This window comes from Zonotrichia leucophrys, chromosome Z, assembly GCF_028769735.1.
Source record: "Zonotrichia leucophrys gambelii isolate GWCS_2022_RI chromosome Z, RI_Zleu_2.0, whole genome shotgun sequence".
NCBI classification, from domain to species: Eukaryota; Metazoa; Chordata; class Aves; order Passeriformes; family Passerellidae; genus Zonotrichia; species Zonotrichia leucophrys.
In genome coordinates, this window is record NC_088200.1 from 25,532,605 (window position 1) to 25,549,828 (window position 17,224).

At 41.6% G+C, this 17,224-nt stretch overlaps 1 protein-coding gene across 1 annotated transcript in view; it reads left to right on the forward strand.

Moving 5' to 3' along the window:
- GRIN3A (glutamate ionotropic receptor NMDA type subunit 3A) overlaps window positions 1–17,224 on the forward strand; it is a 67,638-nt gene that overhangs the window by 17,545 nt on the left and 32,869 nt on the right. The window contains exons 2-3 of the mRNA XM_064736279.1: window positions 7,245–7,849; window positions 13,533–14,580. Of these exons, the coding sequence (XP_064592349.1) occupies window positions 7,245–7,849; window positions 13,533–14,580 (1,653 nt within the window). The remainder of the gene's footprint in view (window positions 1–7,244; window positions 7,850–13,532; window positions 14,581–17,224) is intronic.

Here is a 17,224-nt window from a genome sequence, read left to right on the forward strand (position 1 = left end):
AGTTCTCAAGGCTGCAGTCTGCTAGTGACCAGTAGCTGACCACTGGTGAGTGGTGATTTTTAGTCCTGGCACCTCGTGGTGTCATTCTGTGCAGGCAATGGTGTTACCTTGTGCTGTCATTTCTGGGGACTTTCAATATAACCCCGTTTGGTTTTTATTTCATCGGTCTTCAAACTGTTATTTCTCCATAATCCAAATCACATTTTATTCCTGCAGCCTGGTTACAGCTATATCTTTGATCTGGTGTTGGAGGGAATCGCTCTAAAAGGCTAAGGAGAGTTCTTCCATTAGCAGACACACGCGCGCACACACACACACACACACACACACACACACACACACACACACACACACACGCACACAGAGCAACCTTGTATCTGCCTAAATAGTTTTCTTCAGGTTAAACCAGCAGCATTAGTGTGATACCAAAATTTCTTTACAACAACAGAGTCTTTCTCTATCATGCCTCGGATGTGAGGAGCAAGGAGACAAATTCCAGCAAGCCTAAAGAACTTTAGTCAAGGTAGTATCTTCTTCAACGTGCTGCTGCTGGTTTGGCTCTGCTGCCGTCAAAAGCTGAATTCCTTGAACCAAAAATTTGGGGGGAAAAGCCCCTCCCCTGTGTATTGCATGAATAACAAGTGGGAAAACTCAAGACTGCCTGCTTCAGAACTCTTTTGAAATGGATCTATTTGGACTGAAAGTCAGGATGTGCAAAGCACCAGTGCTTGTGAGGTGCTTCTTTACAGAAAAGCACTCAGACATCCCTAAACAGTCTGCTGAAGGCCTTTGATTCCAAAGAATGCTGTTTCTTCTTAAGGGTAGGATTAAATGTTGCTTAACACCATATTACAGCTATCCAGTCCCATAGTGGCAATCAGAAGGAGCCCCAAAAGATGCTCTTAGTGGAACAGCCACTGTGGTTTGTATTCTTTACAGGTGTGGGAAGACTTGTAGTGGGGCAGCTCCTTCTGGCAAGTCCTCACCCCCCTCAGCAGTCCATTCTGACCTCCACACACAGCAGCTCCTGGCAGCTTTTGCTCAAATGTTTGCAAGAGCTTTTTGGACTCTGATGACAATTCTGTGGCAGCTAGGAGTGAACACCACAGACATGGACCCACCACTTCCTCCCACCCAAATTGTGCTGCCATTTTAAAGAAACGTCATGGAGAATTAGCACAGCTCTCCCTGGTCTGTCTGTACATGCCCCTTTTTTAAACCATAAAGGGAAATTTTAGGGAAGGGAAAACTGTTCTCTCCCTTGGATCTGTATGAAATGTTCTTCACTGAACTTTGAATATTGGAATTTTTTTTTTTTTTTTGCTGAAGCAAAGAACACCTTGAAGTTTTTGAAGTAATATTACTTAGGATAATTTATAAGTGGCTATTCAGATAAATAATGGACACTACTTTCCAAGAGCAGCTGAAAGTTCATATTTTACATTGCCTCTATGACCTTGTAGAGAGAGCTGAACATATTCAGATTAGTCTGGAGTATTTTTGTGTAGCATTAGAGAAAGCAACCTCAAGTCATGTCTGTCTGGTCTAATAAAAGAAATAATTTTCAAGACAAACTAAGTCAAAATTTAAATTAAGCTAACTCCTGTGGTATAGTGATTTTTAAAATCAACAGTCAGTGCATTTTTAGGATTTGCATGTAAGCATTGCCTGGATGGATGCCAGGCTTCTTTTACTGCAGGAATAAGGATAGCTCTGGCTAGTCTAAGAAAGCTTTTCTTTCAGAGCATTTAAACCCTCTGCAAAAAATGGTCTTTAGTGTGGGGACCAACCCTTTTTGAAATTACGGTCTTGGTCAAATAAGGGTGTATAAGGATACAGATGGACAAGAGAAGGAAAAAAGGAATTTCTGACATCATCTCACAGGTTTTTGGTCCAAAGCAGGTCTGGGATTTTCTTCCCCAGAGAACCAGAAGTCTGCATAGCAGAAGCAGCAAAGTGCTGAGGGCAGAGCAGGTTTTTTGCTATAACAGGAGCTCACCTTCCCTCCGGAGCAGCCCTGTGGGCTGGGCAGGGGCTGGGATGTGTTGCAGAGGGGGCACCTCGCAGCTGGTCAGGAAGGGGGGCAGGACTTCCCACAGTCTGTCAGCTGCCAGCACAAGCTCCTTCTTCAAGTATTGCCATTCCAGCAGAGGCAGCACACATTAAAAAAATAAAGTAGCATTTCCTAGCACCTTTTCTCATAACATGAAATGAGGAAGTGCCCATACACTTTAAGGAATTTGGTTTTAGACTTAATTTTTTCTAATTTAAACCATGGAAAAAACCAGTTCTCCTGGATTGAATCTGTGGCATCAGTTTGCTCACAGCTGCTGTTGAGCTCTCTTTTAGAGCTGTGAGTCCCCACAGCGGCACTGCAAGCCAGGAGGGTTTTTTCCTTCAGTGGAACTTTCTCTGATCTGATTATATATCTGTTTTCTCCTTTGTGTTTCTTATCAAAAATGTATATACTTACATATATATATATATATATGTGTGTGTGTGTGTGTGTGTGTGTATAAGCACTGCCTTTTCCCCAAGAGTCAGAGGGGAATAATATTTTCTGTGTGTTGTTTACTTTTACACAGTTAGCAAAACAATGTTCACATCTATGCTTTTAACTCTGCTAATGAAGCTATTATAATGTCAAATAAAATGTCACCGTGACTATGCCTAATTAGCATTACAAATTCGGTTGAAGGGATAAATGACCAGATCCTTCAGGGTGCAAGTCAGCCCAGCTCCAGGCGCTTGTGCTCACAAGATTTACAAGGATGGGTCTGCAGACTGATGAAATGGAGGCCTGGAAATTGCTGCATTAATGAAATGCAAACCGTGTTTCAGCTGCTAAATGAACCTGCTCTCTCAGGTGTCTCAGGCAAAGGGAAAAACCTGTAAAAACTGCTCTGGTTTGGTATACAGAAAGCAAATCAGTAGTTAGATCTCTGTTGATGGGCAGGAGAAGAGACACATCAGACCGTGTATAGCTTAATGCTCCATGAATGGCTTGGTCCAGAGCCCACTGAAAGGCAGTGGAAAGACTGTCAGCATCTGATCCAAAGGCAGCTAGTCAGAAATTAAGGATTCGAGGCCTGTTCTTTGCCGAGTAAACAGTGAAGTCAGGTGGTCGTGGCTGGTTTATAAAACAGGAGTTGGTGACGTCCAATAAAAAATTAAGCACTCATGGACATAGAAGATGTTTCTGCTAATGGAGCTGTGTAAACACATTATTAAAAAACAGACAGCAATTAGCATTATTCAAATAAGGTTAAATTGTGTAGTTTGAAGAAAAACTGGGGTAGATCACCAGTCTTCAATGGCAGCTTAAAGTCAAAGACATTTAAACTGAATTTTCATGTGAGTTTTAATTGTCATTTTAACTGAAATAGTCAAGCTCTGCTAATTTCAAAGGGAAGTAAAGAAGGAGTTTGCCTGAGAACTTTAATAAGGGTGGAGGAGAGTTCAATATACAGATGAAATCTCATAAATCTCTGTTCTCTGTTATTACCATGAAGTTGTACACATCTAAATTATCATTTCAGTTGTCAGGAACCTTCTCTGTGAAATTACACTGCCTCAGCAATTACCACTGAATGATTTAATAAATAATTTGTAGAAGTTCTTCATTAAAAAGCAGTAATTGTTGACTTTGAAGAGAGACAAATCAACAAGAGATATGTAAAAGCATTAAGAACACTATAATATCAAAGGCTCTCTACTGAAATGTGACTTCTGTGTATTTTTCTTCAACTGCAACCTCCATACAAATGGCAAATAAACCTTTCAAAATATAATTAGGAAGGCTTAAAATCCAAATATCTCCAAAGAAGCATTCCCTTCCCTCAGTCCCAGTACAAAGGAAACCATTGATTACTTTTCCTCCCCAACACCTACAGGGATGTTCTTATGGTGTGCAGAGGCAATGAGCTGAAACTTTAGCAGAAGTAATGCCTGGTGACTAAATTTTATGTAAGCTGTTGTATCGGAAAAATTCTGAAGACAGGTTTGCAGTCCAATACTCTTAGTAAAGAAGAGAGACTCTGCTGCTTTTTCAGGGCTGAATGTTTATCTTTCAAGCATCTTAGCAGGGAATTTAGCAGCTAATAAATCACAGTGATGATAAGTGCTTTTGCCAGTGCATCTGTGGGCTCCTGAAGGTGATGTGATGGCTGAAGCACAGATGGTCTCACTCCGAGGAGCTCTTCTACACACAGGCTCAGTCCAAGCCAGGTTATCCCAAATAACACCTCTGTTCAGGGAGGAGGAGTGTCTCAGCATGGGAATGGGCTGTTGCGCCGTGCTGACACATCCAGGTGTGCTGAACATAGGGCAGGGATCGTAGTGCTGGAGCTCCTGAGCACTGATGCTGTGGATGTGGTTCTGTGGGAGAGTCCAGCCCTGCAAGAACCTGAGAACTCCCAGTCAGGTGGAAACTGCCTTCACCTGCATTGCTGGGTAAAATTGCTCCCATTTTTCTGGCCCTGAGGCAGAGTTCCACCTTCTCTGGACTGTGTGTGCTTGGGGGGCCCAGGGTAATGCCCAGTGATCTTTGGGTGTGGGTTTTCATCAGTTTAGAGTGTTCTCATACAGGAAGAATGGTTCAGTAGAGGAGCAGAGGCAGTCTTGCATTTGTGAAACTGCGCATGTGTGCTGAGTTTGGCATGAGGACATGGAGATCTTCAAAGAGCTCAGCCTGCTGGGTGAGGTGGAGAGACAGTGCTCACACAGTCTTATCCCTACTGGGATATTCTGGATACTCTTACTCCCCAAATGGTCTGGGTATGACAGGTGCCAAAACCAGACCCAGGATAGGGTGAGCCGTACAAAAGCTCCAGTTTGTTTTTTGTTTTCTGGGCTGTTTGATGCAGCAGTATGGACACAGCTGTTACTGCAAACATCTGTCACTTTCTGGTTGTTTTTCTGCATCTGGTAGATGCCATAGTACTGTGCTTGAGATGTTATCATTCTGAAATACTGAAGGTGTTTGCTGCTCCCTGCAGAGGAATGGTCAGATTGTGTGCTGTCCTTTGTATGTGCACAGAGGCTGTTCTGTGTATACTGAAAAACATTTCTTCTCACTGGCATTAACATTCGAATTAACTAAAGCTTGCAGAGTTTGGCCGATGGGAAGTGAATCATTGTGTACAAAATATTTCTACTTCTCCCTAATCTTGGACAAAGAGGACAAGGCAAATCCTTTCTACTCCCATCTATTTCCAGTGAGAGACTAACTGGAGTAAATTTACATGAATATCTCATAACCTCAGAAAAGAAGTTTGCTGTGATTCAGTTTGCAGGGACTAGCTTATTCAAGCCAGCTTCCCAAACCCTCTATGCACAGTGCTTTATTTCCCTCCTAAACTTATCATGTGTTTTAATTAGTAGGCAATGCTTTCCAGCTCAGAACTCAGAAATTCTACACAGGTGAGCTCCTTGTGCACTGAGTAACTTGTCCTTTATCAAAGAGTCATCCCTCTTGTGTCTTGCTGGCAGTACATGATGTGCATCGATTGTGGACAGTGTTCTGTTTAATTAGCTTGTTCTTGCATCTCGGTTAAAAAAAAAAAAAAAAAAAGGGGGCATAGGTACTAAACCCAAGAGATAACAAAAAGAACTGAGAACATCTTCAATTACAGCATTCTTTTTATCAAGCTCTGAATTTAAACTGTCTGGAAAACAGATTATGAATTCATGTAGCTGCAAATTAACACAATGGGCCTGCTGCTTACAGCCAGTACATAGCTCTTCAGGGTTTGGGGTTTTTTTTTGTGATTTCACCCCTTACGTTTGTGTTGGAGTGCGCAGGGTTTTATTTAATAAAACTAGTGTAAATTGACCCATTATCATATTATTCTCAATTCAGAATGACATTTCTAAGATCCATACACACTGAAGCCTGTTATTATCAGCAAAGTACTTTTAAAACCAAAATGACATTTTTTATTGAATTTGAAAATGTTCGATCCCTCACATAATACACATTAACTACTGAAAACATAAGAGAAGGATGAACTGACCTAAAGTGTTTAGTAACATAATGGATAAAAAGATAAAATCCAGGTACCTGTGTAGGGTAATATACAATTTGAGTGGACATGAATACAGACAGATGCTGACATAAAGTCGCAACGAAGATCTCACAGACCAAAAGGTGCACTGGAACAGACATGACATTTTTTGGACAGCCTCATGGCTGGAATTAAATGCCAGTGTAAAGTGGTACAACTTCTTTAGGAAAGCTACAGGAACAAGTTCTCAACTGAAAAGAAAAAGTTGGAGTAATAGATAATATGCTAGCTGAAAGCCTGGTAGAAACATTTTTGTAGGGCATAGAATTTTTTCATAGCAAATGCCAGAAATTGCTTGGATTCTTTAACTTCTTTTCTTTCTTACTAAAACTGTAAATAAAAAAATTATTTTTAAGACCAGGGAAAAGACAGGAATGAAAGTAAAGGAAAAGAATGATCAAATAATAACTACTCACCTTAAGAGAACAGAGGAGTTAGCCTCAAATCCCCCTTCCTTTTCTGGAAAAGATAAAGCCAAGGGCAATGGTGTTGGGAAACATAATGGGTCTAGTTCTGTAATAGCATCAATGACATGATAAAAAATGAGTATGAAATGCTTATTTATCAAAAGTTTTCCAGCTCAGAAATCAGAGTCTGCGTATCTTAGCCTCTTGTGCATTGAGTAACTTGTCCTGTGTTGTTGGTAGTACGTGATGTGCCTTGGTGGTAGACTGTGATCCATTTGATTAGGTTACTCATATGTCTGAAAAAAATCCCCCCACTACACACATAAAAAAGGGAGCCATAATAAAAAGAACTGAGGGAGTTTCTTTTTTTTTTTATTGTTTACCAATGAACCTTTCAGCATCCATTTGTAAATGGGTCACTAAATGGGCTGAACTTGAGCAGTAAGGAAATACCTTTTTATATCACTGTTAGGGGTGCAGGGAAATCTTTGCTTGAGAATGCTTTGAAATCCAAAAGGACAAGTGGGTAGAAAGAAGATATTCTCAGAAACAGGCTCATTAATGACTGCTGCGGTTGAGTCAAACTAACAGAGGAAGCCCATGAATCACAGTCCATTTAGGCTGGGTGGGTGTAAATTTTCCTGTTGCTCACACAGTTCTGTTGATTGGCAGGTGGTCACTTTGAACTAAAGGAGAGCATAAAAATTAATCAGGCTCATTAGGTTGTGTCCAGTATATTTCTGATCATTGTCTTTCATTTTTATAACCACAGAACCCCCTTCACCTGCAGATGAGCTTAGAAAACTCACTGAGTTCTGATGCTGATGTCACTTTCTCGATCCTCGCGATGAACAGCTGGTACAATTTCAGCCTGATGCTGTGCCAGGAGGAGTGGAACATCACAGATTTTCTCTTCCTCACACAACAGAGCTCCAAGTTCCACCTGGGGTCCATTATAAACATCACAGCAAACCTCACTTCAACCAGTGACCTTCTGAACTACTTACAGTTTTACCTGGAGAGCATCAAAGACACGACGTCGACCATGGTGATGTTTGGGTGTGACATGGAGAAAACGCGGAGGATTTTTGAGATAACCACGCAGTTTGGTGTGATGCCTCCAGAGCTGCACTGGATTATTGGGGATTCACAGAACGTGGAAGAGCTGAGGACAGAAGGCTTGCCCCTCGGTCTCATCGCTCACGGCAAGACAACTCAGTCGGTCTTCGAGCACTACGTGCAGGATGCCATGGAGCTGGTGGCCAGGGCTGTGGCAGCAGCCACCATGATCCAGCCTGAGCTGGCTCTCATTCCAAGCACGATGAACTGCATGGACACGGAAGAGAGGAATATCACTTCAGGCCAGTATTTGTCAAAGTAAGTTTTGCCTTTTTTCCCCCCCCCCTTAGGTAATATTTGCTGTATTGCAAGTAAAAGAATTTTCTTCTCCCTCCCAACATTCTCTGTGGGTTAGCTATCATGTTGCTTACCCTCCCTCACAAACACGGTTTTTTCAGTATTTTCTCCTGCTTCTTATGGGCAGATAATGAAATTTTAACTTTGCCACAGTGGGAGAGAAGCCAGAACTTCAAGATTCTGGTAGAAGAAGACAATGTTCCACAGAAGCAGAAATCACATAGTAAGCATAGGCTAGGTTACAGACTGTACTCTGAATCTTGTATTTATATTTATTTATATAAGGTGGGCTACTGTCAAATTCTCTGAGATTTTGAGTGTACAAAACACAGAATATTTGCACTGTCTAAGCCCTCAGACAATATGAAAATGTGTAGTAGCCCTTGATAGGATGCTTCCATGGAAAAGAGAGGAAAAAGATGCACCTTCATCTCCTCAGAGGGTTTCTTTTGGTGAGAGCACTCAAAAGTACAAAGTGCTGTCTCTGCTTCATGTCACTATGTAGAGGCTATTCCCAAAACTACTTGTGTGTTCCCGTTTGGAAATATTCAGTTTTAAACATACGAGTGGAAAACTTACATGGTTCTTTTTGAAAACAAGCAAAATTATCTTGGGTAACTACATTAATTCATCACTTAATCTACATCCAGCAACTGTTGCATGTTTCCCCCCCTTTACATCTGGTTTTCAACTTAAAGATTTTGTTGGACAGAGTTAGGATAAAAGTTCTTGAGGCTTTTTTTGAGAAACATAATTTTTTCTTGGATATGTCTGCTCAATCATGAATACATTATTAACAGCACTGCTCAAAACACAACCATTTGAGACCCCAACATTTCCTTAGTCCACTTGTCCATTCAGAGTCAAAAACTCTCTGTTTCCAGAGAGTGGAAGAGGGCTTGGGAAATAAACACTGGACCAACTCACAATAACCCAGTGACTTGTGATGTTTATTTTGCCACATTATTCTGGATATTTTATCTGAAAAGTAAAAGCAGGAGCCTTCTTAGAGTAACAAGAGGACAGCAGTTTTATGAATAGGCTTTTTGAGGTTTGAAGAAGAGATTTAAAAAAAGGAAAACAAAAATAAAACACTTAAATGTATTCATGAAAAATAATTCATCATTGATGCTCTCTACAGAGAACCATTAGCTTTTGTAGTGTTTTCGGAGACAATATGCAATTTCACATCTGTGAAATTTCCTTTTTCCTTCATATTGGTAAAGGTATTGTGGAAGTGAAAGAAAGAACTGTGTGATTAGCCTTGTTTTTTTCCCTATACATTTGCTTGTGAACGCTATTAAAGAGAAAATAACAGGTTAGAGAAACCCTTGTGCTAAATCAGTGCAGCTGTTTTTGCAGAGTTTGAGCGAGACAGGTACTGACGGCCAGAGCTGTGTTTGTGTCAGCAGCACAACTGTTAACTCTGAGTGGTGCCATTAATTTCTCAGGTGTGGCATGCTGATGAGTGGCTTCACTGTGACCAACCTGGCCCATCTCACCAGAGGGTTTAGGCATTTTTAGCCCCCAAAGATGAAAATTTTTGTCTGGTGCTTAACTACTTTTTAGTAATGAGTGCATTTTTCTGTCTTAATGAACCCAATTGTCTTGGTGGGAAGCCGGGAGCTGCCATGCATGGGGATGGCGAAGGGGATGAGGGAGAAGAAGCAGTGCCTTCACCTCGCCTCTCTGCAATGGGTGGATGAACAGCAGCCACACTCTCTGGCACAGCCAGAGCTTCTTCTGCCAGCACTGATCTCATACCTTGGCTGTGCAGACATTTAAGTGAACCCAGGAGCAGAATAATGAGCTAGTGCATGGCAAAGCATGCTTGTATCTGCATGGATAGGGGTATAGATGTACAACCTCCTGAAGATTTTACTGTTGTAAGTCACTGTCCATTATTCCTCTTACAATGAGATTGATTCCCTCATCTGTTCTTGCCTGCTCACAGGAGCATCCTTGTTGATGGAACAAGGCATTAAAATTTCAAAGCCCCATCTTGTCTTATAGCTTTAATTAGTCTTACAGCTTTTACTCAGCTTCTTGGGTAATTTCATCAATCTGCTATTTCATAAGTCCATAAAATCACAGAATGGTTTGGGTTGGAAGGGACCTTAAACATGACATCATTCCACCTCCTTGTATGGGGAGGGACATCTTCCACTATCCCAGGTTGCTGCCAACCTGGTCTTGAGCTCTTCCAGGGATGGGGCAGCCACAGTTGCTTTGGGCAACCAGTGCCAGGGCCTCCCCACCCTCACAGGGAAGAACTTATTCCCAGTATCCCATCTAACCCTGCCCTCTGGCAGTTTGTAGCCTTTTCCTCTTGTCCTATCAGTAAGAAATCTCTCCGGCTCTGTTAAAGTCCCTTTAGGGACTGCAAGTTTGCCCCAGAACCTCCTCTTTTTCCATGCCAGTTCTGGTTCTTGCCTCCAGTAAGCTTCCCAAAGAGAGAGGTGGAATGACCCAACCATCAAGCTTGAGAGAAAATAATTTCATTAAATCATTCTTAAATATACAACAAAGATACTGCTACTGGAGAGTGATAGTGCTGCTAAAGGTCTAAGGAGCAGTTCTTGTAACAAAGCACATGAGAAACAAAGCTGAAATGAGCAAATGACACACTTTGGACTCATTGTTCAAACTAAAGTGACTCTGATAAAGCCTTGATGCAGTTATCATAGACTGTCAGTGTGAACGTCAGCTCCCATATATTGACACAGCATCAAGAAAATTCATTCAGCTGTCAGACTTGAGGATCTGGCCCTTCACCTTCTGAAATTTGTGCAGACTGTCTTTCTATAGAGATCTGTCAGTAGCCCTTCTGAAATAGCACTGCTCAGATACTGCCAGCATGTCTGTGCAGTACCCAGCACTTGTAATTCCCAAAGATTCACACTGGAGATTTCTAGCTTAAAAAGTGTAGTCAGAGCCTCTTATCTGTTTCCTAAAGTTATTGAGCAAAGGAGTTTTCACTTGAAGTTGCTGGCATGAGTTTCACTGGTGCTGCTCACAGTGCATGCAAATGCTCAGCAGCCGCAGCTGCTTGCGTATAAAACAAAGTGCTGTTAAAATGCTTCTCCAGCATGGTTCCCATCATTTATTTTGATTCATGTTCTGTCACTACAAAAAAAACAGAACATGCAAATCAGCTGCAAAGATAAGCCACCAACTCGATGAGGTGGTGAAGTTGTACGTTGGAATGCTGCTAAATCTCTCTCAGGTACCCGCTCCTAACAGAACCACAGGACAGGTTCGGAGGGCTCGTTCTGCCCTCTTGGGGATGCTCACTTCTACTGTACAAGTCAGGGAGCAGCACGCATTAATTCCAGTGGTCTCCTTCCAGCTTCAGAAAATTAATGTAATGCATTGTTCCATGGCTTCAGTCACGCCCAGAGCACCTGCTTTGCAGCATTCTCATGCCCAGGTCGTACTGTATTAGCAACATGGGCCCAAATTCATGAGAACTTTGCAAGCCTATTCCACTTGCGGACTTGTGTCCCCCTGCTTTTGGCATTTTTGTGAACTGCTAAGTCTTTTGAGCACGTCTCCTAAAAAAATTTTCACGCAGGTCCATCTACACACATGGAATGGTTTTACTGTTAACTGTCACAGTGGTGGCTTCTGCCTGTATGCCCAGCAAGGCTTGTAAAGAAGTTGCACAATTTTTTACAGAGACTGAGGGAGATAAAAGAGAGAGATAAAACCCAAACAAATTTATGGGCACATAAACCTTCCTTTAGTGCTAAAGATTGCCTGCTCCCATAAACTTTGTCTTGATAGTGTTTACATACACAAAGCGGGAAGTTACACCATCAGGTAGGAAGCATGGATTAGGAGGGAAGGAGTGGGCAAACAGTGACAGATACCACTGATTACAGGAGCTATGGTGTCCTTTAACAGTGGACTGAATGGTAAAGGATTTAAAACATGAAAACTGCATTTATAGTTCATATATGTTTATATTTATAAACTGTCTGCGTTTTTAGGTGTGATTTCCCAACCCAAGCTAGCACATGTACAGATCATCTGCTTTTGAGAGTATTGTCTATGTTATCTTTCTCCAAACTCAACCTACTCAAAGGAGACTGAGCAAGAACTGTGAAGCTGCCTTAGAGAAGGCTATCACAGATGCAAACACACTCAAAACTAAAATATTTTCTTTCAAAAATTTGCCTTTGCAAAGGGCTAAAATTTATATGACTTTGAGACTTAAACAATGCAGAGTTTTAACTGCTGAAATCCCATTAAAAATCATCAAAAGTCATCAAAACAAAGTGTAGAGACCGGACAGAAGTATGGATGTACACATACTTGCAACTGATTTATTGTTTTCAAATCAATTGAAGGTTATTTTTTTCCTCTGTAACTATTGATAAACAGTTAACTCTACTTAAAAGTTTATGTCTTCCTTATTGAGGCTGGAATGACAGCCCTTATACTTCTCCCAACACTTACTTCCATCCAATTCTCAGGATTAATGTGAAGTGCTATATTCTGCTACGACAGCTGAGGAGTCTGTCTTCTAAATGCCTCTTACTGAAAAAAAATGCACACGACTTGCCTTGCACCATATTAGCAACAATTTAACTTGGTTGTTTTTAACGGAACCAGTGTTTTAAGGCTTGTGCAGCCCCTGCCAAATGCATAGCAGCTCTGCTGTTAGCAGCCTGCAGTTCAGCTAGGCATGGTGCTCACACTGAAAAGGATTTTCTACTTCAAACACTCAATTCCTACTGAGTTCCCAGCTCCTTTATCCATGTCGTTTTTAGGCTCTTTGATGATGGCTTGCCAGAAGTTGAATTCAACAGGCACAGAGGACAACTACTAGCACACACTGCCTTGCAATACAAAGGAAATACACAACTTAATTGTCAGTATCTGGAATAGTAAAATTCCCAAAATTCTCAATGCAAAATGTGCAGTGCAAAACTGGCACACTTCATGAGTTCTGCTTCAGTGGCAGCACTGCACATTTAAGAACATTACTTTTGCACATTTTTTTTAAAAACTGCTTTTTCAGTTGGTTTTTTTTTTTTGTAAGAATTAAAACTGACTGTCCTAGAGCAGCCATCTTTCACTTTCTTTCCTTACTTTATTCTGAAGTGTCTAACAGTGATTTACCAATGCCAAATTTGCATTTTTGAATCCAGATTGGTTCACTTGAGAGTGCTTGAAAGCTGTTGACAGCACTTCAGTAGCCCCTCTTATGTAAGCTAGATCTTACTGAGATTATAGCATTTTTCGTGGAAGGACATTTCATACATAATTTCCACTCTTCCATTTTCATATGTATTTTTATCTAGGAAAGTGACAGCAGATCTGGTGAGTTCAGCTTAGAACTAACCTGTGTTTCATCAGTTTGTGAGGCAAAGGTAACTGAAAAAATTACTGTTCTTGTACTCATTTTTTCTAGTAAGTAAAAAAATACATCTTTCCTGAGGAGTTTTCATTTGCATTAGATAGTAGGGGAGCATCCCCATATAATTTAGTCATAAATTATGTGGCTGGTTCGTTGTACCACAGGATCTATGTGCTATTAATGGTCCAGGTGTTCAGCAACGTCGCCGTCTACTCTCTTCAAAATAAATTCATGATTCACCTGTCTGCTTCTGACTCCTCTGCTTTCTCTCTCCAACAGGTTTTTAGCCAACACAACTTTTGATGGTCTCAGTGGCCACATTAAGGTGAAGGGCTCATCCATTGTCAGCTCAGAAAATAATTTCTTCATCTGGAATCTGCAGCATGACCCCGTTGGAAACCCGATGTGGACACGCCTGGGGAGCTGGCAGGAAGGGAAGATCATCATGGACTATGGGATATGGCCAGAACAGGCACAGAGACACAAAAGTCACATGCAGCACCCCACCCGGCTGCACCTGAGGGTGGTGACTCTGATTGAGCATCCCTTTGTCTTCACAAGGGATGTGGATGATGAAGGTCTCTGCCCAGCAGGGCAGCTGTGCCTGGACCCGCTGACCAATGATTCAGGTGTGCTAGACAACCTGTTTGAAACCCTCCAAGGGGGCAATGACACCGTGCCCAATGAGCTGAAGAAGTGCTGCTATGGCTACTGTATTGACCTGCTGGAGAAGCTGGCTGAGGATATGAATTTTGATTTTGACTTGTACATTGTTGGGGATGGAAAATACGGTGCCTGGAAGAATGGCCACTGGACTGGGCTGGTGGGAGACCTTCTTGCTGGTACAGCTCACATGGCAGTGACATCATTCAGCATCAACACTGCCCGAAGCCAAGTGATTGATTTCACCAGCCCTTTCTTTTCAACCAGCTTGGGGATTTTGGTGAGGACCAAAGACACTGCAGCTCCTATTGGAGCCTTTATGTGGCCACTTCACTGGACTATGTGGCTGGGGATATTTGTTGCTCTTCACATCACAGCTGTATTCCTCACCTTGTATGAGTGGAAAAGTCCTTTTGGAATGACCCCTAGGGGAAGGAACAGGAACAAAGTGTTCTCCTTCTCCTCTGCCCTCAATGTCTGCTACGCGATCCTGTTTGGAAGAACAGCAACCATCAAACCCCCCAAGTGCTGGACTGGAAGGTTTTTAATGAATCTCTGGGCTATTTTCTGCTTGTTTTGCCTGTCGACATACACAGCCAACCTAGCTGCTGTCATGGTGGGAGAGAAGATCTATGAAGAACTTTCTGGAATACATGACCCAAAGGTAAAGCATGTCTGTTGTTATTAACTCAGCCTTTTCTTTTCTCCATTCAAAATTCACTGCTGCATAATTTATGGTTTCTAACAAAATCAGAAAGTAATCTTTGTGGGAAAATGTGGTTGCAATTACTTACAACCTGGTGGCATTTCAGGAGGAAAGTTCAGTGAGATAGGACCTTGAAACACCGATAAGAATGTAGGGGGAAGGATTTAAAAGATTGAAGGTGAGGAGAAAGATTAAGTATTCTGGTACTGTCCACTGCGGAGAAGAACAGTTGGTTCTACATGAAGATTAAGGATTTGAGTTCAGTTCCAAGTTCCCTTTGATGGGACTTGTTTAAATCAATTGGATGACTCAGACCATCCTAAAATCTACTCAAACAAAACAACTGCACAGAATGAGACGAAGCCATTGATCCTCTCCAGGTAGGATTTTTCAAGTATTTGACTGGTCATAATGCTGCTGGCAGTGCTGGCAAAATTCCCCATGAATGCTAAATGAAACATAGCAGAGCTGAAATATTTTGAAAAATCCTACCTTATGCTTCAAAACAGAGGAATTCACTTTACAAGTGGTCAGGCATTTGATTTGCAGTGCAGTTTCTGCTGGGGAGCCATCATGGGAGGAGATGAGCAAGCTGTAGACAACCCATCCCAGAACTTCCTCCGCCTTCTCTCTCCTCCTTCCCAAGAGGGCTTCAGTTGGAATTTAGTCCAGTCCTTTTCTAAGACTACTCTTAATTTATTTGTCACTAAGTAGGGATCAGGAAAGCAAGGGGCAGAATGGCTTTTAGAGAGATGGCTGCAGGTGACACCTGAGCATCCTCTGCACCCAGCAGTCACCCCAGGGGACACGATGGCAGCAGCAGATTTCCCTTGCTCATGTGGCACTTTCTGCAATGAAGGTGTGATTGTATTACCCAGCTTTATACTCATGACATAACTGCGGGTACAGAAACCATCCACCATGTGTTTGTCTCAAGGGACTGAACTGACAGATTGTTCCACTATAAAAAAGTAACTTTAATAACACAAGAACAGGGCATACATCTTGCTTTTGTAAACTGTGTGGATAAATGGTACATATGCCCCTCCAGACAGCAAAGGCCAGGCCCCATCTGTTCCATTAGTGGAACCTCACAGTCAGGCTGATGACCAGACAGTTTTAACTGTGCAAGTGCAGTGACTGACTCACTCCCTGCAGTGTTAGCTAGATGGTTTCTACCAAAAAATGTTATAAACAAAGAATAACAGTTTTGTGGCTCACCTAAGGTGCTCTAAAATTGATTTATGGCTTAAAGCAAATGGCTTCTAATAATCTGCTATTCCCCTCCCAACAAAAAATATCATAAATATTGCATTAATATCTTCATCAATACAAGGCATAGAAGTCCATTATATATGATTTCCTCAAAGCATTCTGAAGAAGCAGATGAGAGCTTTCAGCTGAATTTCCCCAGCTCCGGGGATATCTCTGTTACACCGTTGTGCGAAGCCACAATGTTGGTTGAAAATGAGTTTAGTCTTCTGCTCTTTGCATGGGCATCTCCTCATCCATCAAATTGTATCAGATTGCATCCTATTTTTCAGCATCACTCCTGTGACCACATGCAGTGTTTTTAAAACAGGTGTTGGGAAATTCCTGCAGCCCCAAGGAAAATCAAATTATTCTAAATGTGTGCTGTTGAAGCTTAGTGCAGAACATTAAAGCATGTCAGGTGCTGCAGACACAGATCATAGTCCAGAACAGAAACACTGATGACTCCTGGTTAGTAGCCTCAGTGATTCCATTACCTCGTGGGATTACTAGCCTTTCCTAGGAAAGCACTTCCCTGCTTTATCGAATAAATCTAAGCCTCTGAGTAGTTACCAGCTCCCATCGTAGGAATAAGACTACACAGATTTTAGGAAAGAAGATTGCCTGCCGTTGCATGAGCTGCAGAATAGTTTTGTGTGTGTCATTCATGCATTTGCCTCCAAAGTCTTAGTCTGAAAGAGTAGTTGTAATAGAAAGTGCACTGGTTTAACCTTGCTCACACGAGAGCCTGAGCTATGGCTACTCAAAGTTCTCTCTAAGAATTAAAGCTTAGGTTTAGGAAATATTTGGGCTACAGCAGTCACACATTTACAGGCATCACTTTAGTTGGTTACTTAAAGCATTTTTTATGTGACTAAAAGATGTTATGCTTGGGTTTTTCTTCCCAGATATATTTACCTCTTTACTGGTGGAGACTCATTTCAAAAAGAAGGCAGCAGGAGAGAGAAATAACCTTTTTAATTTAAATATACTTCTAAACATCCTTCTGCTGCTTTCAGTATGCATGTGCCCTTTGTACTGTGCTTTTGAAATTTATTTAAGAAACAAAGCCCAAAATAGAGGAGCAGCTTTCTGGAGGTGATGTAAGACATGTAATTTCTTCAGGCTGTCAGCCATAAATGGCAAATCCCATCTAAGGTTGTGAACAGTCAGGAAGGACAGAATTAGAGCTATCTCAGTTGGACCTTTAAATGCACTAATGATATAGAAGAGAATATAGAAATATCATCAAGCTGCTGAAAGGAGGAACAGCCAGTGAGACAGGAACCAGAGCAGAAGGAAAGCAGTGTGAGGAATGAGAATTAATTTACTGGAATGTGTCTTGAATTTG